Below are 25,053 nucleotides of genomic sequence, written 5' to 3'. Positions count from 1 at the left end.
AGGCAGCTGTCAGATGAGAGCTGAATTTACGCTGAAATCAACGGACTCCAAACTTATTTCGATTAACTAGTCACAAAGTTTACATTGTACAAATTGATAGAAATTAGAATTTTTAAATTAGTAAGAAAAAAAATTTGATATTTGTACTGGAACAAATTTTGTAAAGTATTTATACTGGACAGAAAGCTCTATACATATCGGGGATGTAACTCAGTGGTAGAGTGTTCGCTTTGCATGCGAAAAGCCCGGGGTTCAATCCCCCGCATCTCCAAATCTTTTTCTCACCGGCCTACAAGGTGTATGAGTTAACCGCAGTCAGCTTTTCTGTTCCTTACATTTTCAAAAATTTTTCCATTCATTCACCTCCACCTTAAACCATTTAAATGATTTAAATGTTACGAGATTCCTTTTTTTTTTCAAATTTCACACATACTTGCTACTTGCATTGTATGATTAGCCTATAAGCCAAACCCCACAATAAATAATCGGGACCGCAAAGGGATTATTACTTTGTAGTATATAATTCTTGTAGCTAACGGAGTGAGGAGAGAAATTGCGATAATTGCATTTAGTTGGACGTTTTCTTAACATAGGTAAAAAACTGAACACACCTTCGCGATATACCTTATCTGGGGAAACGTATCACAAAAACTGTTCAAACTTCAAAGGCGGTTCAATGACTCTGGTACCGGCTGCAAACTGATGCCCTATCGTAATTCAACGCTGCGCTACAAAATTAAAAAAATAAGCTGAGCAAGCCTGTGAGCTTATGATAGGAAATAAAAAGAAAAATGATTTTTAAAACTTTAAGATTTTTAGAAAACTGCGAGTATAAGACGCGCACGTTATTTATTGCGCGCAAATCACAGAGCGCGTGTGTAGGGCCAACATTTTCAGACTTTTTCTTTTGGGTTGAACAAAGGCAGAATATGAATCATCTGGCTGCTGCCACGCAGCTGCTGCTATGCATAACCCAAAGGCAGACGCCGATGCAAAACCCTATAGGGTTTTGACGAGGAGTATAGCAATACAGAGGGGGGGAACGTAACGCATTTCGGTGGCGGTGGCATTTCATTCTTCTCTCGCTTCCCCTCTCTTCTTGTGCCGAGACGCCGGCCGTTTCCACCGCCGCCGCCGATCTGAAAACGGAAGGGCACAGACTCCATCAAGTTCGCCGAGGTTATCTTCTTTTCTTTCGACGCCATAGATTAACCAGCACCCCACCCCACTTCCGTGTATACCTCATCACACCCTACTCTTAAGTTGTTGTCGTAATAGCTCTTTCATCAGCTGCGATCCACTTGGCTACCGTCGCCACCGCCGCCAAAATATCAATCAGCCACGATCAGCATCTTGTTTTATTTTCGGGTGGGGGGGGGGGGGGGGGGTGATTTATATTATTATTTTAAAAGCTATTAAATATCTGTTGACTATGACTTGGTTGCTTATTCGACTTATAAATTATTTTTCAAAAATATCACGCATAAAAATTTCTTCGCCAGAATTACGTCGAGACGTAAACTCGGACGTAAATAGAACGCTCACAGAAAATTTTACAGACGTGACGTTAATTTTTTTATTTTTGTTCATGCGCAATTCAGAAGAGGTAAAATGCCAAATTCTGTTGTTATTACGACGTGATCTGAAAAAGAAACCAAGATTATATTTAGGAAGGTGATCTGCTGTTATTTGAGGAATTGCCACTTCTGGAATTAAGGATCGCATGGATATTCTGTGGAAACCATGATCGACCATGATATCATCGCACGCTTGCAAATTTGCAACGCAGTACTCTGATACACATATCCAATTACTTTTCCCAATAGAAATGGTATTACATTTGTTGAGTCAATTACAGAGCAACACGTCGATAAAGAACTTTACCACCTGATCTTTTGACTCCACCTCCACACCTGTGCAATAACGCAATCTGTACATGAATCGAATCGAATTGGGCTACAACTCACATTATTATTAGTTAACAGTATTCTGATGGCTTCGGTCTTGAAAGGTAAGAATCTTCATTGCTAATAAAATACGTTTGTGTTTTTTTTGGTTTTACAAAACGTTAAAAAGGGGTTCAATTTTATAGTTTTCCATTTAGAGGAATTTAGTAATTTAACATTTTGGTTTTCAAATTTATTTATTTTTATCTATTCTTAATTTCTTATCAAATAAGAAGTGAGTGAAATATGGTTGCCTTTTATATGAGTCCATCATAGTTTATTTATATTTGACATTTTCGTAATTTATATAAAATCGGTTGGAGTAGTGGACTAGTATGGTGGCTTGGTGTGGTTAGTCCGAATATGACTCGATACTAGATTCGAATGGCATCTTACTTAATACTTCTATTATTTTCCAGTGATGCATGATGTGCAATAAATCTTCGTTTATCACAAGTTAAAACCTTTGATAATTGTAGTTTTCATAACTTGTGAAATATTAGTAACCGCCAAAAAAAATATTTAATCAAAGGTTAAAACTCACTAAAATCGCATAATAGGCCTACTATAACGAAATAGAAGGTTTTAATCTTTCAAAACCAAACAAAATGTTATTGTGATAGCCGAAGTTTTACAGTCAGCACACGTCACTGTTTATGCTTAGCTCGTTTCCACATTTTTCTTCACTGATTTATGCGGATTTATGCTTCACCACCCATTAAATTGCCAAACAATCGCCTGTGATACGAAAGAGAATCCCACTTTAATGTATAATTTTGTTTTTTAAATATAATTTCAGAAAGATTTATCAATAGAAAATAAAATGATGCTTAGCAAATTCATTTTCGTCTGGTTATTATGCCTAACTGCTGTATTCGTTCAACTGCCGTCGGCCAGCAGCATTGTTTGGCCCAAATTTCATGAGAAGAAAAAACCAATCGAAAAAATTGTTGCAACTATCGATGCATGGTTCGGATGCAATAATGAGAAAAAACGAATCGATCAACTAGTTGTAGCTATCGATGCCTTAAAACAGCAGATCCCGGCCAAAAACACTCTTGCTGATATGGAAAATGCTCTTCATAGAGAAAAAGCAAAAAATCAAGAGCTACTTAATGCAATTTCGGAACATGTAACAAAAGAGCATGAACTTGAACAGCAAAAGAAAAACTTGGAGGAAAGAATTGTGTACCTCGACAACAAAGTTGTAAAATTGCTAAGCAACTTTACCACTGAATTGAAAAATTGTACAGTCCTCAAGGACAGCCAAAGCCTGATGTTGGAAGAAGAAAAAGGGAGCAGTCTTCGAGACAAAACAGCTCTAATTGCCAACTTGGAATTGTGCGAAGAAAAACGCAAAATGTTTAATACCTACGTGCTGGATTCTTTTTTACGCGATTCGCCTTATTCTGGAGTAGAAAAATACACCCGATACGCAGTGGCTCGATTGGGGATGTTGCCAATCAAAAATGCGAAACCTTTGATACCCGAATTTGGACCAGTCATCAACGACGTTCTTTCATTTCGCTATCCCATCAACATTCCGTCGTGTCAGGCAGCAGAAATAACAAATACTTTGGCGAACCCAAGTGTTTTCATAGCGATTATATCGGCTCCGGGTAATTTCAGAAAGCGAAACGACATCAGAGAAACGTGGCTGATTCACCTCAAAAATGCCCTGGAAAAAAATCTGCTGGGCATTAGCACCCGATTCGGTTTCTTTCTCGGTAAGACTCAAGACGATTCGATTCAAAAGCGAATCGAAGAAGAGAGTCAGAGACACGGGGACATCGTCCAAATCGAAATGGACGATTCGTACCGCAATTTGACGCTGAAAGGCATCGCCGTGCTCAACTGGGTGCGGCAACACTGCGTCAAGCTCGACCTCGTTTTCAAAGTGGACGACGACGTCTACGTCAACGTGCACAATCTCGTTCATTTCGTCCGGTCCAACTATCAATCGAACAACAGTGTTTTCGGCTATCCCCTACTCCAAACCGTACCCGTTCGTGACAAGGATAGTAAACATTATATTTCAATAGAAGAGTATCCGTGGGTGAACTATCCCTCTTCCGTCCAAGGGAAGAAAGAGATTTTGAGATATGGCAACACTGGTGATGGGGAATCGAGGGGAAGAAAACGGAAAACTTATAATTCGTGTTTTCAATTTCGATTTCATTACTATAAATGAAATTTGAAAAATGTGATCTTATGACCACACATAGAGCTAATGCAGCTCTTTTTTTTAAGAACTTTCCCACCCTATAATATTACGTAGATACCGAATGACAGGCCTCCAAAGTAAGCCCATTCCCTACTAGGCCTCTCGGCCGTACGGATACTTACGCAACGCGATAAAAACCACATATCGCGTTGTCGAAAAATTCCCCAAAAAAATCACATGATACCCCGCCCTAATATTAACCTTTGAAAAAAATTTTATCGAATTCCACCGAGAATTCTATTTTTGGGAGCGTTTTGAAAAACGCGTTTTCCCTACTGATCCTCTCAGCCGTACGGATACTTTCGGTACCCACTGTACATAGAACGCGTACAGCAAATTTTTATTGACGTGACGTTAAATTTTGATTTTTGTAATACTCAACATATATTCAGAAAAGGTAGGCCTAAAGTGCCGAATTCTGTTGTTATTACGACGTGGTCTGAAAAAAGAAACCAATAATTTAGAAAGGTGATCTGCTGCTGTTATTTGAGCAGTTGTAAATTCTGGAAAAGGTCTTATGAGTATTCTGTGGAAATCATGATATCATCATGCAAGCTTGCAAAACACATCCCCCAAATAGCCCATGCTAATACTTTTCCCAATAGAGACGGCATTGAATTGGTTGAGCCAATTACATAGAAACACGTTGATAAAGAACTATACTACCTGATTTTTTGACTCCACCCCACAAGCACCTGTTCAATGACGCAATCTGTACGTGAATCGCATCGAATTGGGCTACAACTAACATTATTATTTTAGTTAAAAGTATTGTGATGGCATCGTTCTTGAAAGGTAAGAATCCCAATGCTAATAAAATATACTGTTTGCGTTTTTTGGGGGGTTTACAAATACTGTTAAAAAGGTTTCTCCATTGCCAAACAATCGCCTGTTATGCGTAACAGAATTCCACCTTTAATATATAGTTTTGTTTTTCAAATAACATTTCAGAACGTTTTATTGATAGAAGAAACATGATTGGTAAATTCATTTTTGTATCGTTATGCCTAACTGTATTCGTACAACTGCTGCCCAGCGGTTCATCTCCACGCAAAGAACAAATTCCTGCTGTCGGACAAAAGTTGTTTGGACTCGGATGTCATAATGAGAAAAAACGAATCGATCAACTTGTTGGAACTATCGATGCCTTAAAACAGCAGATCCCGGCCAAAAACACTCTTGCTGATATGGAAAATGCTCTTCGTAGAGAAAAAGCAAAAAATCAAGAGTTACTAAATGCAATTTCGGAACATGTAACAAAAGAGCATGAACATGAACAGCAAAAGAAAAACTTGGAGGAAAGAATTGTGTACCTCGACAACAAAGTCGAAACATTACTGAGTAACTTTACTGATTGCAAAGAAAATCATGAAGTTTTGGTACAGAAAGTAACTAATCAATTACAATCGTGCGAATATGAGAGGAAGATGGGAAAAAAAAATTGCAGATCAGTCGTTTCTAGATATCGAGGCAATCAAAAGGCACTTGAACAATTGTACAGTTGAAAAGGACAGTTTGCAAGTTAAAAAAGGGAACAGTCTTCGAGACAAAACCGACAAAACCGCTCTAATTGCCAACTTGGAATTGTGCGAAGAAAAACGTAAAATGTTTAATAACTACGTGCTGGATTCTTTTTTACGCTATAGGTATTTTTATGAAGTAGAAAAATACACCCGATACGCAGTGGCTCGATTGGGGATGTTGCCAATCAAAAATGCGAAACCTTTGATACCCGAATTTGGACCAGTCATCAACGACGTTCTTTCATTTCGCTATCCCATCAACATTCCGTCGTGTCAGGCAGCAGAAATAACAAATACTTTGGCGAACCCAAGTGTTTTCATAGCGATTATATCGGCTCCGGGTAATTTCAGAAAGCGAAACGACATCAGAGAAACGTGGCTGATTCACCTCAAAAATGCCCTGGAAAAAAATCTGCTGGGCATTAGCACCCGATTCGGTTTCTTTCTCGGTAAGACTCAAGACGATTCGATTCAAAAGCGAATCGAAGAAGAGAGTCAGAGACACGGGGACATCGTCCAAATCGAAATGGACGATTCGTACCGCAATTTGACGCTGAAAGGCATCGCCGTGCTCAACTGGGTGCGGCAACACTGCGTCAAGCTCGACCTCGTTTTCAAAGTGGACGACGACGTCTACGTCAACGTGCACAATCTCGTTCATTTCGTCCGGTCCAACTATCAATCGAACAACAGTGTTTTCGGCTATCCCCTACTCCAAACCGTACCCGTTCGTGACAAGGATAGTAAACATTATATTTCAATAGAAGAGTATCCGTGGGTGAACTATCCCTATTACGTCCAAGGACCGGCCTATTTTATGCACGCAAGCGTCGTCATTCCGTTATTGGCTGCCAGTCAGACCATTCCTTTCAACCCGTTCGAGGACGTGTTCCTGACCGGAATGTGCAGGGAAAAGGCCGGTGCCAAGATACAAATTTCCGCAGGCCAATCCAGGTTTTTATTTTACATTATTACATCAATCCCCAAAATTAGGACTATTCAATTTTCTTGTACAGTACCTAATATACATTATTTATTATTTTTTCAAGTGTCTTTAATGAGCATTTGCCAACCGTTCTGACGCCGTGTGATTTGCGGAACTACGTCGGGTTGCTGACCAACAATCAATCCGTCACCCACTCGGCCGTCGAAGATTTTTATCGGAACAAGACCCAGTGCGTCGTCACCGAATCGGATGGAACCAAAAAGACAATAGACTTCACCGCCCCCGTGGTTTTCAAGTTCAATTAGTCTTTGACACACAAGACAATGAAGATAAGAATAATTACCCTTTTATTGGAAATAACGATGACAAATCGTAGACATACTGTACATTGGCCTAATGTATTAGCAACAACAATTCGGCGCTTAATTTCAACTCTAGAATAGTAATTATTTGTCATGTAGTACAAGAGAACACTAGTAAAATAGACTTGCTTTATCCGGTAATAATTGTTGTTCATTATTTGGTTTTTTACATCCTGCTGGGCGATCCTGGGGTCAGGGGTTCAAGTCTATCTCAGTCGTACGCTCTTTTATTTGTTTTGGATTTGTTTGTATTTTCTGGTAAATTTTGATGTCGTCGCTGAGTTTCTTGTGCCGAAGTTTCCGTTCGATGGGTCAGCACCTGCTGGTCATCGGCTGTTTCTTCATCTACTACGCTTGTTCGACCATTGCCTTGAACCGGAATGTCGTGTTCGTCTGGCTGACGAACCGGTTCGTTCATCATCGGCAACATCGAATGCTTAATAATCAGACGAAATCTGATACCGACCAGCCGATCGATGGACTGACCTGTTGCCTTTTGTCTGCCCATCGAGCGGAAGACATTTGTGGCCGACCCAATTGCACGTCGTGTCCGTCTCCTCGTTGAAGAGCGACGGGTCAAACGCCTTTTTCATCGAAACGTCCGGCAGTGGTGGTTTGAACATCCACCAGGCCTGCGCCGCCGAGTCGCTGGCCTTTCACAATCCCAATTTGACTGTCAACGTCCTTTTCATGGTGGACGACGACAGCCATCAGAAACAAAAGCAAAGTGCTGGCCAATAAAACGCTCGAAAAGTTGAAATCGAAATACGAAATTGTTGAGTTCGGATTTGGCCGAGTACATGGCCGGCACGTCGATGGAGAAATGGTTCCACTGCACCGACTGGCGGACACAGGGCCCTACCACGTCTCCCACCAGAGCGACGGCCTGCGCTTCCATCAGACCCTGAACAAGTACGGCGGCTATTACTTCGATCTAGATGGCATCCTGGTCCGGCCCGTCACCTTTTAGTACCGCAACTTGTTGGCCACCGAGTCGGGCAGCGAATTCGGAAGCAGCGTCATTCACGCCGACTACGGACATCCCATTAATATGCAACTAGCCGTCAACGACTTCCCCTCCAATTACAAGTAGGCCTACCACCTATATCGATTTAGATAAAGAATTAGATCATTTCCCAGTTACATACAGTAATCCTTTGGAAATTCTTTTGTTGCTTGAACGATTGGCGTTATTATGAGGCATTACGTATATAAAGGATCAATGATTTCACGTGTACGTGATTTAAGCCCAATTATATTTCCGTGTCTGTCATCGAAGTGTAACCGAAGCGTTTTGTAGAAGTGTGGAGCTAGACGTCAACTGCGGGTGATGGAAATGTTTGGGTATATATAAAATGATATCGACTATAGTTAGTTTGTTGGCATTGCATTCGAGAGTTCAGTTCCAGTTGAGTTATTGTTTTCGTTCATTTAGTTTGAGCTCAGTGCAGCGCTCCATTTAAATTTGTTCTGCCTTTATTCTTGTGCCGTGTGTGCTTCACTTCTTCCGTCGTTTTTTTGGTATGTATCACCCTTATAATTAAATAAACCATTTATACATTTGTGGGAAGTCGGCTCGCCTTTCAATTGTTATAGTGTAAAGTCCTTTTTCCCAAAATCCCAAAATCCCAAAATCCTTATCCCTATCTATTCCTTTACGCGGAATAGGGGACTTTACATAATGGTGGCATATACAAATGTATAATTTCGTTATTTCCCAGTGAATATGTAGATTGGATTACTTTATTTATTGGCTTTTGTGTGATTTACTGATGAATGACGACGCCTCCGTGTTTGTGCCATCAAAGAAATGGGAAAATTTTTCGTTTTGGCCCCAAAGGCCAAAAGACCTCGTCTGTTGCTTTTCAGTCCTGTTAAATGGACCTGGTTTTGCAGATGAATTAACTAAGGTGTGCTTGAACCTTGAAGAACGGGTGGTGTAGCTTAAAAGTCCAGGCGATGGGGTCAGCTAGGAGTGCCTTCTGCGAGATCGTGAAAACATAATACATGTATCAGATGAAGATGAAGCGATTTCAAATTGTGCAACAAGAATTATCTGAAATGCTTTCTTTGCGCCAGAATTTTGAAAGTAAATCCACAGAGAGCGATCTGTCAAAAAGGTTGTCGGACATGCATCAGAACGTGGAGGATGTTTTATGCTCGGCCATGAAGAGTGATGGAAACGAACCCGAAATCATCGTTATTTCTGATTAATCTAATTCGGAAACTGGAGCCGCCAATAAGATTTCTTCCCCCCTCTGTACTTAGCTGATTGTTCTTTGCTAATGTTTCGAATAATTTTTAGAACCTTTTCTGTTGCTGAGCAACAAATCCAAAAGTGCAATTGTCGAGAACTGGAAACTTAGTTTGGTTGTGATCTTTTTTTAAAATATTTAAAATCGGAAATAAATCTATGTGAGATATTTAATTATCTATCTGTACCAATAAAAGCCATACACACATGTATTTGTTTCTCACATTCTATTAAACCGTTTTAGGCCATTGTGAAGAGTATAGTAGATCGTAGTAGATATGACTGCAGCTCCCACTTTTGTAAGTTTTGAGGTTTGAGACAATGGATACCATAACATAGAGAAAGGAAACCAATACCATACATAATAAGGCAAATTACTTTGGAACGCCATAGTGATAATGAATTAAGTGCTCGAAAATTTAGTGCTAGGTCCTTTTCGCCTACTAGGGGGCGGGCCTATTTTTGTCTTTTCTCCTCCCCTTGGAGGAGATCGGAGATATCGATTTAAATGCAATAGTTTTGAAACAATTGATTTATGATCGATAGCCAGGGAACAGCAACAGATGAAGTATCCCGGTGTGTCACGCTGTCAGTCCTGTGGTCCGTGAGTTGTCGTGGACTTTTATTAAATATTATCATTTCCTTTTTTATCAATACAAAAATACAAAAAAAATGTTTTCACGATCCTCCTCCCCGCCGACAGCTGCGAAGGAAAGAATAAGAAACCCACACATTTTGATGTTCCTAATAAATGACTAGTCACACGATATTATATACGGCCATCGTAACAACATAATAACATTTTAATGATAGTAATTTGATAGACGCAAAAAGAAAAGGGAAACAAATTCGATAACTCAATCCCAGTTTTTTTGTTTCGTTTTGTTTTCTTTCTTTCGATTGGAAAGAAAAATATGATTCATCTGCATTCGGCCGTGCTCAACTGGGTGCGGCAACACTGCCCCAAGGTCGACCTCGTTTTCAAAGTGGACGACGACGTCTACGTCAACGTGCACAATCTCGTTCATTTCGTCCGGTCCAACTATCAATCGAACAACAGTTTGTTCGGCTACGGCGTGATCTACTGGATTCCATACCCAATCAGGATGCAACTGGGATATTACGTTATGACGTTCGAGGAGTATCCGTTGAGTCACTATCCCAATTATTTCCCAGGATCGGTCTATTTCTCGCACGAAAGTGCAGTTATCCCATCATGGAATAACTGGTGAAAATAAATAATTAATTAAAAAACTATTAAATGCCTGTTGACTATGACTTGGTTGATTATTCGACCAATAAATTATTTTTCAAAAATGTCACGCATAGCCTTATGATTTCTGATGCCAGAAATTCGAGACGAAAAAAATAATAGAACGCGTGCAGCAAATGTTTTGACGTGACTTTAATTTTTGATTTTTGTAAAACGCAATATAATAATATATTTAGAAGAGGTAAAATGACCAATTATGTTGTGATTACGACGTGATATGAAGAAGAAACCAAGATTATATTTAGGAAGGTGATCTGCTGTTATTTGAGGAATTGCCACTTCTGGAATTAAGGATCGCATGGATATTCTGTGGAAACCATGATATTATCACGCTTGCAAATTTGCAACGCAACTATTTCTAGTACTCTGATACACATATCCAATTACTTTTCCCAATAGAAATGGTATTAAATTTGTTGAGTCAATTACAGAGCAACACGTCGATAAAGAACTATGCCACCTGATCTTTTGACTCCACCCCACAGCACCTGTGCAATGACGCAATCTGTATATGAATCGAATCGAATTGGGCTACAACTCACATTATTATTAGTTAACAGTATTCTGATGGCTTCGGTCTTGAAAGGTAAGAATTTCATTGCTAATAAAATACTGTTTGTGCTTTTTTGGTTTTACAAAACACTGTTAAAAAGGGTTTCAATTTTATTGTATTCCATTTAGAGGAATTTACATTTTGATTTTCAAATTTATTTATTTTTATCTATTCTTAATTTCTTATCAAATAAGAAATGAGTGAAATATGGTTGCTTTTATATGAGTCCATAGTTATTTATGTATGACATTTTCGTCATTTAGTGTATAAAATCGGTTGGAGTAGTGGACTAGTGCTGGTGTCTTGGTGTGGTTAGTCCAAATATGACTCGATAGTGTGTATGTATATATAGATTAGAATGGCATCTTGCTTACTACTATTATTTTCCTGTGATGCATGATGTGCAATAAATCTACGTTTTTCACAAGTTAAAACCTTTGATAATTGTGGTTTTCATAACTTGTGAAAATATTAGTATAAACCGCCAAAACGGAACAATTAATCAAAGGGGAAAACTCACTAAAATCGCATAATACTATAACGAAATAGAAGGTTTTAACCTTTCAAAACCAAGCATTATGTTATTGTGATAGCCGACGTTTTACAGTCAGCACGCTTCACTGTTTTATATGCTTCTCTGTAGCTCGTTTCCACATTTTTCTTCACTGATTTATGCTTCTCCAAATCACCACCCATTAAATTGCCAAATAATCGCCTAGATCATACGAAAGAGAAACCCACTTTAATAATGTATAATTTTGTTTGTAAATAAAATTTCAGAAAGTTTATCAATCGAAAAAACATGATGCATAGCAAATTCATTTTCGTCTCGTTATTATGCCTAACTGCTGTATTCGTTCAACTGCCGTCGACCAGCAGTGATTCAACTCCACGCACAGAACAAATTCCTGCTGCTGCCGGACAGAAGTTTGTTTGGCCCGGGTGTCATGAGGAGAAAAAACAAATCGATCAGCTTGTTGGAACTATCGATGCCTTAAAACAGCAGATCCCGGCCAAAAACACTATTTCTGATATGGAACACGCTCTTCGTAGAGAAAAAGCAAAAAATCAAGAGCTACGTAATGCAATTTCGGAACATGGAACAAAGAATCTCCACAAGAAAGTTCTTGAAATATCATTAAGAGAAGAATTACTTGAACAGCAAAATAAAAACTTGGAGGAAAGAATTGTGTTCCTCGACAACAACGTCAAAAAATTGCTACGCATCTTTACTGATTGCAAAGAAAATCGTGAAGTTTTGGTACAGAAAGTAACTAATCAATTACAATCGTGCGAAACTGAGAGGAAGAAGGAAAAAAAAATTGCAGATCAGTCGACTCTAAATATCGAGGCAGTCAAAAGGCACTTGAACAATTGTACAGTTGAAAAGGACAGTTTGGAAGTTAAAAAAGGGAACAGTATTCGAGACAAAACCGCTCTAATTGCCAACTTGGAATTGTGCGAAGAAAAACGCAAAATGTTTAATAACTACGTGCTGGATTCTTTTTTACGCAATTCGTATTTTTATGAAGTAGAAAAATACACCCGATACGCAGTGGCTCGATTGGGGATGTTGCCAATCAAAAATGCGAAACCTTTGATACCCGAATTTGGACCAGTCATCAACGACGTTCTTTCATTTCGCTATCCCATCAACATTCCGTCGTGTCAGGCAGCAGAAATAACAAATACTTTGGCGAACCCAAGTGTTTTCATAGCGATTATATCGGCTCCGGGTAATTTCAGAAAGCGAAACGACATCAGAGAAACGTGGCTGATTCACCTCAAAAATGCCCTGGAAAAAAATCTGCTGGGCATTAGCACCCGATTCGGTTTCTTTCTCGGTAAGACTCAAGACGATTCGATTCAAAAGCGAATCGAAGAAGAGAGTCAGAGACACGGGGACATCGTCCAAATCGAAATGGACGATTCGTACCGCAATTTGACGCTGAAAGGCATCGCCGTGCTCAACTGGGTGCGGCAACACTGCGTCAAGCTCGACCTCGTTTTCAAAGTGGACGACGACGTCTACGTCAACGTGCACAATCTCGTTCATTTCGTCCGGTCCAACTATCAATCGAACAACAGTGTTTTCGGCTATCCCCTACTCCAAACCGTACCCGTTCGTGACAAGGATAGTAAACATTATATTTCAATAGAAGAGTATCCGTGGGTGAACTATCCCTATTACGTCCAAGGACCGGCCTATTTTATGCACGCAAGCGTCGTCATTCCGTTATTGGCTGCCAGTCAGACCATTCCTTTCAACCCGTTCGAGGACGTGTTCCTGACCGGAATGTGCAGGGAAAAAGCCGGTGCCAAGATACAAATTTCCGCAGGCCAATCCAGGTTTTTATTTTACATTATTACATCAATCCCCAAAATTACTATTCAATTTTCTTGTACAGTCCTATACATTATTTATTATTTGTTCAAGTGTCTTTAATGAGCATTTGCCAACCGTTCTGACGCCGTGTGATTTGCGGAACTACGTCGGGTTGCTGACCAACAATCAGTTCGTCACCCACTCGGCTGTCGAAGATTTTTATCGGAACAAGACCCAGTGCGTCGTCACCGAATCGGATGGAACCAAAAAGACAATAGACTTCACCGCCCCCGTGGTTTTCAAGTTCAATTAGTCTGTGACACACAAGACAATGAAGATAAGAATAATTATCCCTTTTATTGGAAATAAAGATGACAAATCGTAGACATACATTGGCCTAATGTATTAGCAACAACAATTCGGCGCTTAATTTCAACTCTATAGAATAGTAATTATTTGTCATGTAGTACAAGAGAACACTAGTAAAATAGACTTGCTTTATCCGGTAATAATTGTTGTTCATTATTTGGTTTTTTACATCCTGCTGGGCGATCCTGGGGTCAGGGGTTCAAGTCTATCTCAGTCGTACGCTCTTTTATTTGTTTTGGATTTGTTTGTATTTTCTGGTAAATTTTGATGTCGTCGCTGAGTTTCTTGTGCCGAAGTTTCCGTTCGATGGGTCAGCACCTGCTGGTCATCGGCTGTTTCCTCATCTTACTGCGCCTGTTCGACCATTGCGTTGAACCGGAATGTCGTGTCCGTCTGGCTGACGAACCGGTTCGTTCATCATCGGCAACATCGAATGCTTAAGAATCAGACGAAATCTGATGCCGACCAGCCGATCGATGGACGGACCTGATGTTGCCTTTTGTCTGCCCATCGAGCGGAAGACATTTGTGGCCGACCCAATTGCACTTCGTGTCCGTCTCCTCGTTGAAGAGCGACGGGTCAAACGCCTTTTTCATCGAAACGTCCGGCAGCGGTGGTTTGAACATCCGCCAGGCCTGCGCCGTCGTCGAGTCGCTGGCTTTTCACAATCCCAATCTGACTGTCAACGTCCTTTTCATGGTGGACGACGACGGCCATCAGAAACAAAAGCAAAGTGCTGGCCAATAAAACGCTCGAAAAGTTGAAATCGAAATACGAAAATGTTGAGTTCATCGTTGCCGATTTGGCCGAGTACATGGCCGGCACGTCGATGGAGAAATGGTTCCACTGCACCGACTGGCGGACAGGGCCATACCACGTCTCCCACCTGAGCGACGGCCTGCGCTTCCATCAGACCCTGAACAAGTACGGCGGCTATTACTTCGATCTAGATGGCATCCTGGTCCGGCCCGTCACCTTTTACCGCAACTTGTTGGCCGCCGAGTCGGGCAGCGAATTCGGAAGCAGCGTCATTCACGCCGACTACGGACAGCATCCCATTAATATGCAACTAGCCGTCAACGACTTCCCCTCCAATTACAAGTAGGCCTACCATCACCTATATCGATTTAGATAAAGAATTAGATCATTTCCCAGTTACATAATCCTTTGGAAATTCTTTTGTTGCTTGAACGATTGGCGTTATTATGAGGCATCACGTATATAAAGGATCAATGATTTCACGTGTACGTGATTTAAACCCAATTATATTTCCGTGTCTGTCATCGAAGTGTAACCGAAGCGTTTTGTAGAAGTGTGGAGCTAGACGTCAACTGCGGGTGATGGAAATGTTTGGGTATACATATAAAATGATGTCGACTATAGTTAGTTTGTTGACATTGCATTCGAGAGTTCAGTTCCAGTTGAGTTAGTTTTCGTTCATTTAGTTTGAGCTGAGTGCAACGCTCCATTTAAATTTGTTCTGCCTTTACTATATATTTTTGTGCTGTGTATTTTCACCAATTTCCAATTACTCTTTCTGGTTTGCTGTGCCGTGTATGCTTCACTTCTTCCGTCGTTTTTGGTATGTACACCCTTCTAATTAAATATACCATTTACATTTGTGGGAAGTCGGCTCGCCTTTCAATTGTTATGGTGTAAAGTCCTTTTTCCCAAAATCCCAAAATCCTTATCCCTATTCCTTTACGCGGAATAGGGGACTTTACATAACGGTGGCAGCGACGAGATCCCACAAATGTAATATAATTTCGTTATTTCCCAGTAAATATGTAGATTGGATTACTTTATTTATTGGCTTTCGTGTGATTATACTGATGAATGACGACGCCTTCGTGATTGAGCCACGTCAACGAAATGGGAAAATTTTTCGTTTTGGCCCCAAAGGCCAACAAACCTCGTCTGTTGCTTTTCAGTCCTGTAAAATTTTGAATTTAATCCCCGCAGATCAGAATGCTCTGTCGTGTTCCTCGGCGATTGTCTTTCTCTTCGATGATGACGGCTGGCGTCATCGTCGGCTTCTGTTTCTTCTCATTCGCCAACCAGCAATATAGGTATAATCGGGTATAATCAATTTCAAATGTCATGCAATATTCTCCGCATCAATTGTAATTCTAATGCAATTCCAGATATTTCCAGTCGAGTGAAATATCTTCCGACAACAAAGATCTAGCCCTAATCGACGAGTTTACCGATGCATTTAGTAACGAGACGGGGGCCGATGGCTACATCGTCCCCAATATTATCCACTTTATCCGCTTCAATAAATTCAAGCTCAATTTCGTCGATTACGTCGTGCTGATGGCGGCGATGCGCAACCACCGGCCGGACCACTTCTATTACCACACCAACATCAAGAATGTGACCTACGACGGCAAGTACTGGGACTGGGTGAGAAAAGACGAGCAACTCTGGTCCCGCATTCGAGTCAAGTACCTCGAAGCGCCGACGGAAATCTTCGGCCAAAAGCTGAGCGACGGATGGCGGTTTCACCACGGGAGCGACATCGGACGCATCCGCGTCTTGATGCAATACGGAGGCATCTACCTGGACAACGACTGCTTCGTCATCCGCTCGCTGGACAAGTACCGCAAATTCGAATGCGCCCTCAACTGGGACGAGAATCAATTCATGGGCACCCAGACTCTCATCGTCCACAAGAATTCCCGTTTCATCAAACTCTGGCTGGAATCTTATAAGGGCAATTATCATTCGGATAGATGGTATAAATTCATTTATAACCTATACGTCTTACACTTTTCCTTTGTCAAATGATGCTGTTGCTGCTGTTGTAGGTATTACAATGCCGGAGAACGGCCAACGACTGAAATCCTATTGCCGAAACCGCATTTAATTCATCGGGTGAAAGGCAATTTCGGAGCCGACACGGGTGTTTCGATGAGCATTTATACGAATAAAAAATCTGACTGGCGTCGTTTGGATGTCATCCACTTGCTCATGAGTCACCGCAGCTACCGTGAGTTACTTGTGATGACGTAGCTAATACTCAATTCAAAAAACCAATTTTGTCTGGTAGTGAAAATTTCGTAAAAAATTAATGATTTTTTGCAGTGGACCCAAAATTCAACAAGACGCCCGTCTTTGACGAAAACAACATCCGCACTTACGAGTATCCATTCGGAGACATGGTCCGCCAGCTCCTCGACATGTAATCGCCTCCTCCTTATTCTCTTGGTCCATAAATAAACCGCAGCACCGAGTCCGATTTCTTTATAATGTAATTACATCGGATCGCTTGATAAATTATTTGTGGTAAATAAGAATATACTATAAGATGTTGACTAAATAACATCTCACAGAAAGGATTAATATAGTACTGTATCCCTTTAGAATTAAAATTTTAAACAAAATGCAATTGGTCAAGCTCGTTGTGGTCGACTGTCGTGTTGGACTGTATTGGTTCCATTGGATCCGGCGACTATATTACACATTGGGTCCTGTTGTGGTAAAAGTCGTCGGTGGCCGAATGCGAACTATTCATGTGAGTGGCTGACACCGTCAACCAAGAAATCAGTCGACGAAGATGACATGCCAAGGTATGGAGAGACTCTCTCCATACCCCTGCTCTGGTACAGATTTCATAATCCATCGATGCGCTGCAAAATAACCTGAGCAAGCCTGAGCTATTATAGAGAAGAATTACTTTTAAAATTTACGATTTTAGAAAACTGCGAGCCTTTTTGTATCACGCATTTTTGAATTGCGCGCCAATGAGTGTATTAGACGCGCACGTTATTTATTGAGAGTGTGCGCGCGCATTCGCGCTTTGGCACAATCGCAATTTAGGAACTCCCGGTTATACCCCGTCTGAACTGTCTGATTCTGATTTGAATAGACAGTAGACACTGTCACAACACAACAGTGGGAGTTGTACTCTGTAGGTCTGCATTCTACGTTTCTTTCTTTTTCAGTAATTATGGAAATTATTTTCACAAATTAATGAGAAACCGAAGAAACAAATGCACAAAAATCTTCCAGTAATTTAGTGTGCATTCTTGCCACTTCGTTTGGATACACGTAGGTGTGACATTAATTCGTTTTATAGTCAAGTTTTATGGACTAATTGTCTATGATTTTTATTAAATATATTTTTAACCTATTAAATTGTTTGTCGCAGTAATCAGTTGTAACATGGTCGACCGAAACCGTCTCATCACGGCATTGCAGCTGAAAAATCAAGATTCAGATTTTGGTAAATTCGCATGGGGACAGCAATTGAATGGAGAAGTTTTACATGCCTTTGAAATTCAAGGATTAGGAAATTTCCAATTGCCTTTTTCTGTGGAGGTTAGTTATTGTATTTTGTATCATAATTATTATGTCTCATGAATGTATGCAGTTGCACAAATAACATACTAATCTATTTTTTATTTTTAATAATGTTATTCAAAGGATGTTGAAAAACTGAAGAGTATCTCTGAGCCTGCACCTCATGGCAAGGGACTGAATGTTGTTGTGGACTCGAATGTTAAAAATGCATGGCAAATTGATGGTTCTAAAATATCAGCACTACACCCGACAAACTTTATCCACACAACTCTTGCTGACATTTCTGTGCAAGCATTGTACCACCTGCAACTTGGCTGGCTTGTTGAGAATCTTGACAGTGACAATGTGGAAGTCTGCATTGACAAATTAATGCTGTATGATTCAGGGGGGCACTACAAACGTCTTTGTGAATTAGAGTTAGAGCAAGGTAATAAATAGACTTACACTAATTAAATATCGAATAACCAAATTTGATAAACAATTTTTCTGTAACTTTTTTTGTTTTTATTCAGGAATATGTGCTATAATGATTCTTCAACTTCCCGTTCAAAATGGATACCTTGGTGGGCGATTAAAGATCGATCATGGCTCAACTGCCAAATATTTTGAATTTGAAAAAGGTAGTGACCACTGTCACTTTTTGACGGCTTTCCGTTCCAGTTGTAAGCACGAATTAGAACCCATCACATCTGGATGGAGAGCGACTTTGGTGATAAACTTTGTCTGGAAAAATTCGTTTTATGTTACAAAAATACCGCAGACGTTATCACCGCTCGTCATCCCAGACGCTCTTCAATTGTTAACTGAAATTCGAGCTTCCATCAACCCCTGGTTCAGACATTTTAGTCAAGTTACGCAAAGGCCAAACTCTGACTGTCCGGAAATACCTACCGTTTATGAGACTGGAACTGAAGTTAACCAGCCAATCAGTTGTAACACGAATGCGTTCAACTTGCAGGGTAGGAGATATCTGTTACTGTACACTGGTAATTATATCATATTTAATACTAATTTATTATTCTAGTTGAAGCAGTTTTGCAATCTTCGCCTATGGTTTTGACCCACGATGTCTCCCGCCAGTTACATTTCGACTTGAAAGTAGCCAATATTGATCGTTATTATCAGACGTACCTGGAATATTCATCAAGTACTATAACAAAATTTGAATTATAAATAATGTGGCTTAAAACCAAAATTATTATTTCCCCCCCATCAGGCATTGATGTTCGTGACTGCGGAGAAAATCCAAGAAATACCAACAAGTTGCACCCGAAAGTGGATATGCTCGCATTTCTATTAGAGAACGAGTATCCATTGACGGAACTCAGTTTTTTTGGTTTGAGAGGACACGATGTTTTTCTTTCCCGGCTCTTGTTGTGCAGTAACTTTCTTGACGTTCACTTGGCCATCATGAGTCAGCCAGAGGTGTCGACCGACTCATCAAGAGAAGACACGTGTATCGGCGCAGTCCAGATGGAGCATTGGATCAGTTCTAGCAATACGTTATTGCCGTTTAAAAGAATTCTTTTTGACACTAACCAGATCGTAAGCAATTTCCAGCTGAAATCGAGATGTCACATCGCTAACCAAGAAGAAAGAAATGAAAATGGCGACCGAATTCCGAATTGTTATCAGAAGCAACCAGTTCTTGTGATATGGCCGAAATATCAGTCATTTCGCATCAAATGCCTCTATGCGTTTGACGACTTATTGGATCGAATGGAACGCCAGCTGCATACCGCGAGTCGCGAAAAGACGATAGAAACTCTACGTCGAATTATTTCCTTTTGCTGCGAGGATCCGCTGGCGGTATTTATGGATTCTACCTGCGCTCCAGGTGAGCGCACCTGTCGTCTTTTGCATCTTTGCGTCTTTCTTCGAGCCCGACAAGAAGGACTTCAGTTACTGGAACTTATGAGTACGGATTTCCGAAATGCAGAGCTATGCGGAGAATCCCAAAGCCTTTGTTACGAAGGGATTCGCAGCAATGGGGTGGCTCAATTAATAGCCGAATTCGAGTGTCGAGTTGGTGGTACGAATAAGCATTTTCATATTCTAATTTAAACAGCCTCTGATGATAATTTTCTTGTTCTCTAGGATGGGCCGCTTGTTCACGTTTGGTGTTGAAAATGATATCTCCGATTCGATTGTCGAATCAGATGGAATTTATCGTTAACCTTGCTGGCTACCTCAGGGATCGCTGCTGTTCAGACGGTGCATTCCAAATTATGGATCGTGTTGCCTTCATCCTTCCTAAACTCGACGCGTCCTTTGTTGCTAGCCTCGGACAAAAGGATATTGATTCGTACGCCAATTTCGTTGTCGACTGTGAAGCAGATCCGAAAACTGCCAGTGCTCAACGAATCGTTGGTTTCACCACCCTTTTCCCTCATCTGGATCCTTACGAACAGTGCCGTTTGGTTGTTGACCTCCGGAGGCGGATCAGATTTGGAGGAGTACCTTCCTGCATGCATCTCTATCAGGAATTGTTCCGTGCTCTACCTTCGTGCAATCTGCACGCACCTGGTCCCATCAAGCATGTCATCGTAGCGGTTGTGAGCAGCTTCTTTCAACTCGGCGATCCGGAATTGATCCAAATTCTCATGAAAAAGATCTGCAGCCTTGGTCCAAACACTTCAGAGCGACCAGCTCAAGAAAACGGCCTGATTGATGTGCTCTTGTTGTCTGGCGAATTTTGGGATTTGGCCACTTCATCCGATTTAGGAAAGTCGATGCTCACCAGCCTGATTGAGGCTCAGATTTTATCTGTGATGTGTATGTTCAATCAACTCATTACTCCCAGTGAAGAAAGTCTTGAGACTCAGCAAATCCGACCAACAGGTGAACTCGAGAAATTGGATTTTACGAAGAGGATCGATTTTCTGGAAAATCTGTCACAGCTAGAGCTGCATAATCAACATTGCGAACTAATTCGTGAAGCACGCACTGCTTTGATCACCACCTGGATTAATGGATTCTGCCTGTTACTGGATCGGGAGAGGTCTTTTGCTACGCCTAGTTCTAGTACTGACCCGCTTCAAGTTAACATCACTGTTTTCTTGAAAACATTTATCAAGATGGAAAAGAATCTTTACGATAACAACCGGCAAAATGTTTCCATTGGTTTTTCCCACTTGTTTTCAAAAATGTCTATAAAGATATTATGCCAACTAATTCTCGATCTTTACAAGATAGATTCAGTGACCCAGCCCTGTTTGAAGATTGTTTCTTCGTGCTTTACTGTGTACAGGGACCTAAACCGTCAATTTGTCGGAGAAGATGTAATTTCACTACTGACGCCTACTATAAAACTTGTCGTGAAAATTGCCAAATGTCTTTTCTGGCTCGGGGACGACGTGTCGTTGGAAACATTTTGCCAGAAGATATGCACCAGCGTCCCATTGAACGAAGAAAATCTATTGGTGAAAAAAATCGTCTCCTGTAGCAGCGTTTGGCCGCTGGCCTGCACATCTCCTCCCAGTCTGGCCACCTTTTATGTTTTCTTGGATCGGCATATCGACTACTTGAAAACTATCGAAGAGCCTTTTTTCTCGTTTGGGCAACCTTGCGCCCAGTTGCCGCAGTATCCCGAGGTGGAAGTTTTTCTCCGCTCTTCGGAGGAGAGAATGACTTATCACAGTTTGGCCAGTATTTTTCACGCGCGCAGTTTTGCAGATGAATTAACTAAGGTGTGCTTGAAGAACGGGTGGTGTAGCTTAAAAGTCCAGGCGATGGGCTCAGCCAGGAGTGCCTTCTGCGAGATCGTGAAAACACAAGACATGTATCAGATGAAGATGAAGCGATTTCAAATTGTGCAACAAGAATTATCTGAAATGCTTTCTCTACGCCATAATTTTGAAAGTAAATCCACAGAGAGCGATCTGTCAAAAAGGTTGTCGGACATGCATCATAACGTGGAGAATGTTTTATGCTCGGCCATGAAGAGTGATGGAAACGAACCAGAAATCATCGTTATTTCTGATTAATCTAACTCGGAAACTGGAGCCGCCTATAAGATTGCTTCCCCCCTCTGTACTTAGCTGATTGTTCTTTGCTAATGTTTCGAATAATTTTTAGAACCTTTTCTGTTGCTGAGCAGCAAATCCTAAAGTGCAATTGTCGAGAACTGGAAATTTAATTTGGCTGTGAACTGTGATCTCTTTAAATGTTTTAAATCTGAAATAAATCTATGATATATCTATCCATACCGATAAAAGCCATATACACATGTATGTTTCTCATATTCCTTGATTCCATCGAACCGTTTTAGGCCATTTGCGAATAGTAGTAGATAAAATTTCACTTTTTAATAAATAAAATTTCACTTTATTATTTATCCCGCTAAACAGGTTATGTGCGTTTTGTACATAATATAATAAACTTAATAAATTTAGCGCATCGCGCAGCAAAAGGTAATTTGAAATTAATTATTAGTGCCATGCGCGCTTAGATAGCGCTAGATCCAGAGCGAAAAATTAAAAATTTTTGGCCCAGCGAACCGTCTAAAACAGTTGAAGGCGACGCTTAGCGCTAAGACAGCGAACGGTATCGCGACAAGCGCTAATATCATGTATTGGTGCGCGCTTTTCGTCCATTCACCGTAATCGTACTCCCTTTCGCAACCGTTTATTTAAATTAACGAAGCGCTTGCGCGTTCGTAAATAATGAGAAGAATAAAGAAATGTGCTAAATATAGTGCATCGCACGCAAGTTAATCGCCAACACATCGCTAGCGCCACACGCGCTTAGAAAGCGCTAGAGGTAGCGCAAAACATTTGAATGAATTATTTTTCGCTTATAATGAGCAGCCAAAAACAGCGAACGGGCGACAGCGCTAAGATAGCGAACGGACTCGCGACAAGCATTAATATCATGTACGGGCGCGCGCTTATAATCCATTCGCCGCAATCGTTTTCCCTTTCACAACATTTTATTAAAATTAACGAACCGCTTGCGCGTTTCGTAAATAATCAAATGAAATAAATTTCGCTAAATATAGCGCATCGCACGCATGTTTATCGCAAACACATAGCTAGTGCCACGATCGCTTCAATAACGCTAGATCTACCGCAAAATATTTGAATGAATTATTTTTCGTGTAATGGTGCGCCGAAAACAGCGGAAGGACCAGCGGAAATAACGGACGGGTTCGCATTACTCGTCTGACCAGTCAGAGCAGTCATTTTCCTTTGCATTAAATAAAAATAATTAATTTACAGCGATTCGCCTTATTTAAGCGCTTGCACGTTTTTAATACATGATTAAATAATACGCTCTAATTGAGCGCGTATCGCGCAAGAAGCGCTAAACATTTATTTTGACTTTTGCGCTACTTGTCCAGTCGCCGAATCGTTTTCCCTGTCGAAAATTTAAATTAACGAAGCGCTTGCGTGTTTCATAAATAATGCGAAGAATAAAGAAATGCGAAAAATACAGCGCACCGCACGCAATTTTATCGCAAACACTTCGCTAGCGCCACGAGCGCTTAGATAGCGCTAGATCTATCGCAAAACATTTGAATGGATTATTTTTCGCTTATAATGAGCCGCCGAAAACAGCGAAAAAGTGACAGCGCTAAAATAGCGGACGAACCAGCGATAAGCGCTGAAAAAAACGGACGGGCTCGCGTTACTCGTCCGACCAGTCACCACTATCGTTTTTTTACTTGTCGCGTCCTTTAAATTAAACTTAGAGCGATGCGCATTAATTGGGTTATTTAAGCGTTTGCGCGTTTTTTAATAAATGATTAAATAAAATGGTTGATGATTAATGATAAAAATGAAACGCGTGGCGCGCAATAATCCCCGTTTGTACTACTGGATTCAAACTGGCTTTAAAACGGGAGTTGTTGCATGAATTGATTATTTTGACCGCTAGGTGGCTTAGTTCTATCGCTAGATGGCTCTACATAGCTCTCCAATGAAGATTGCTTCACAGATAGAATAAGTTAAATTCAATCGATTAAATTCATCGCTGTATATCGAAAATTCGAAAATAATTCAATAAGCTAATTCGAACTTAATTTAAAAAATTCATTCCTGGTATTCGAAAATTGATAACCCATTCGATTACCTAGTTACTGCTCGTTCGGTAAAATTAATTTCGGGTTTTCCAAAATTCAAAACCATTTCGATAAAAATCAAATCACATCCGACTAATTTCAGTTTACGTGAATGGAAAAAAATACAAATAGAATTTGATTTGAAATACCTGATGATAAAATTCTATTTAAAACTCTATGTCAGATCGATCACAAATTCGGTAAGATCGATCGAATAGATGTGGCGGCAATAACGTGCCATATTGCAAAATCAATCAATAAAAAAGCATTGAAAAACTAATCAATAAAAAAGCATTGTAAACTTCACATTAAATCAGTCAAAAGTAAGTGAATATATGATTTGAAAATCAATGAAAAACCATTCATTTCTCAGTGATAAATTTCTGCTTAGTCAGTAATAATCATGTCCCAATTTTGATGGCGATAATCATTGGATAATTAATCAAGCTAATATCCTTCAATTATCAGTGATTAATCAAAGGGGCGTTTTCATACGGGTTATGAAATGAAAATGCCCTATTTCCCGAACGGACTCAACCCAAATCAACGCCTCATCTTTTTGACCCAGGAGCCTCCACCGAGTTTGAAACGTTACTAAAACACGAGTCAGTTAACTAATTTTTAAAACTGGACCATGACTTACAGAATGGATTCTGACATTTCTTTTCTCTACGGTCGGGTCTTGCCAAAGGAGACGGCGCCTCGAACTCCAAATCACCAAATGAAATTGCACATTACAGGGAAATGGCTAGAAACATCAGTAACTAAACCTTTGCTGAAACCCGAATTGCGCAACAAGACGAAAACAATCGCTTGGATAGTCTCCCATTGCAAGACCCACGGTCATATAACATCATATAACATCACGTTCATAGAACGTATGGTCAATATGGCGTTTCGTGCAACCATCG

General features: G+C 40.5%; 5 protein-coding genes and 1 non-coding gene across 8 annotated transcripts in view; all 6 read left to right on the top strand.

Annotated features, from left to right (window-relative positions):
• The window catches only part of LOC124312357 (collagen alpha-1(I) chain-like), a 1,404,094-nt gene that overhangs the window by 1,274,504 nt on the left and 104,537 nt on the right, over nucleotides 1-25,053 (top strand). The gene's annotated exons all lie outside the window — the stretch shown is intronic.
• Nucleotides 200-271, top strand: Trnaa-ugc. Its single transcript has one exon. It is a non-coding gene; the product is annotated as a tRNA-Ala (tRNA).
• LOC124312328 lies at nucleotides 1,990-13,838 on the top strand. Its single transcript, XM_046776813.1, has 4 exons — nucleotides 1,990-2,011; nucleotides 2,746-3,142; nucleotides 12,197-13,430; nucleotides 13,519-13,838. The coding sequence occupies exons 2-4, from the start codon at nucleotides 2,770-2,772 to the stop codon at nucleotides 13,718-13,720; spliced, it is 1,809 nt and encodes a 602-aa protein (XP_046632769.1). The 5' UTR covers nucleotides 1,990-2,011; nucleotides 2,746-2,769; the 3' UTR covers nucleotides 13,721-13,838.
• LOC124310687 lies at nucleotides 14,266-14,881 on the top strand. Its single transcript, XM_046774644.1, has 2 exons — nucleotides 14,266-14,475; nucleotides 14,537-14,881. Exons 1-2 carry the CDS (start codon nucleotides 14,266-14,268, stop codon nucleotides 14,879-14,881), a joined length of 555 nt encoding a protein of 184 aa, XP_046630600.1.
• Nucleotides 15,229-17,079, top strand: LOC124312486. The gene is made up of 5 exons (XM_046777013.1): nucleotides 15,229-15,358; nucleotides 15,739-15,845; nucleotides 15,921-16,514; nucleotides 16,587-16,768; nucleotides 16,864-17,079. The coding sequence occupies exons 2-5, from the start codon at nucleotides 15,745-15,747 to the stop codon at nucleotides 16,962-16,964; spliced, it is 978 nt and encodes a 325-aa protein (XP_046632969.1). The 5' UTR covers nucleotides 15,229-15,358; nucleotides 15,739-15,744; the 3' UTR covers nucleotides 16,965-17,079.
• Nucleotides 17,645-22,324, top strand: LOC124312282. 3 transcript variants are annotated; one of them, XM_046776753.1, is made up of 7 exons: nucleotides 17,645-17,829; nucleotides 17,930-18,099; nucleotides 18,205-18,508; nucleotides 18,594-19,040; nucleotides 19,106-19,228; nucleotides 19,298-20,113; nucleotides 20,179-22,324. In XM_046776753.1, the coding sequence occupies exons 2-7, from the start codon at nucleotides 17,944-17,946 to the stop codon at nucleotides 22,065-22,067; spliced, it is 3,735 nt and encodes a 1,244-aa protein (XP_046632709.1). In that variant the 5' UTR covers nucleotides 17,645-17,829; nucleotides 17,930-17,943; the 3' UTR covers nucleotides 22,068-22,324. The 3 variants fall into 3 exon arrangements, with proteins under 3 accessions (XP_046632709.1, XP_046632710.1, XP_046632708.1); XM_046776754.1 differs by having other exon boundaries at nucleotides 17,645-17,833; nucleotides 17,937-18,099; XM_046776752.1 differs by having other exon boundaries at nucleotides 17,645-17,833.

This window comes from Daphnia pulicaria, chromosome 8, assembly GCF_021234035.1.
Source record: "Daphnia pulicaria isolate SC F1-1A chromosome 8, SC_F0-13Bv2, whole genome shotgun sequence".
In the NCBI taxonomy this organism is placed as follows: Eukaryota; Metazoa; Arthropoda; class Branchiopoda; order Diplostraca; family Daphniidae; genus Daphnia; species Daphnia pulicaria.
Note: the sequence above shows the minus strand (reverse complement) of the source record. Positions and strands in the feature narration are given on the sequence as shown.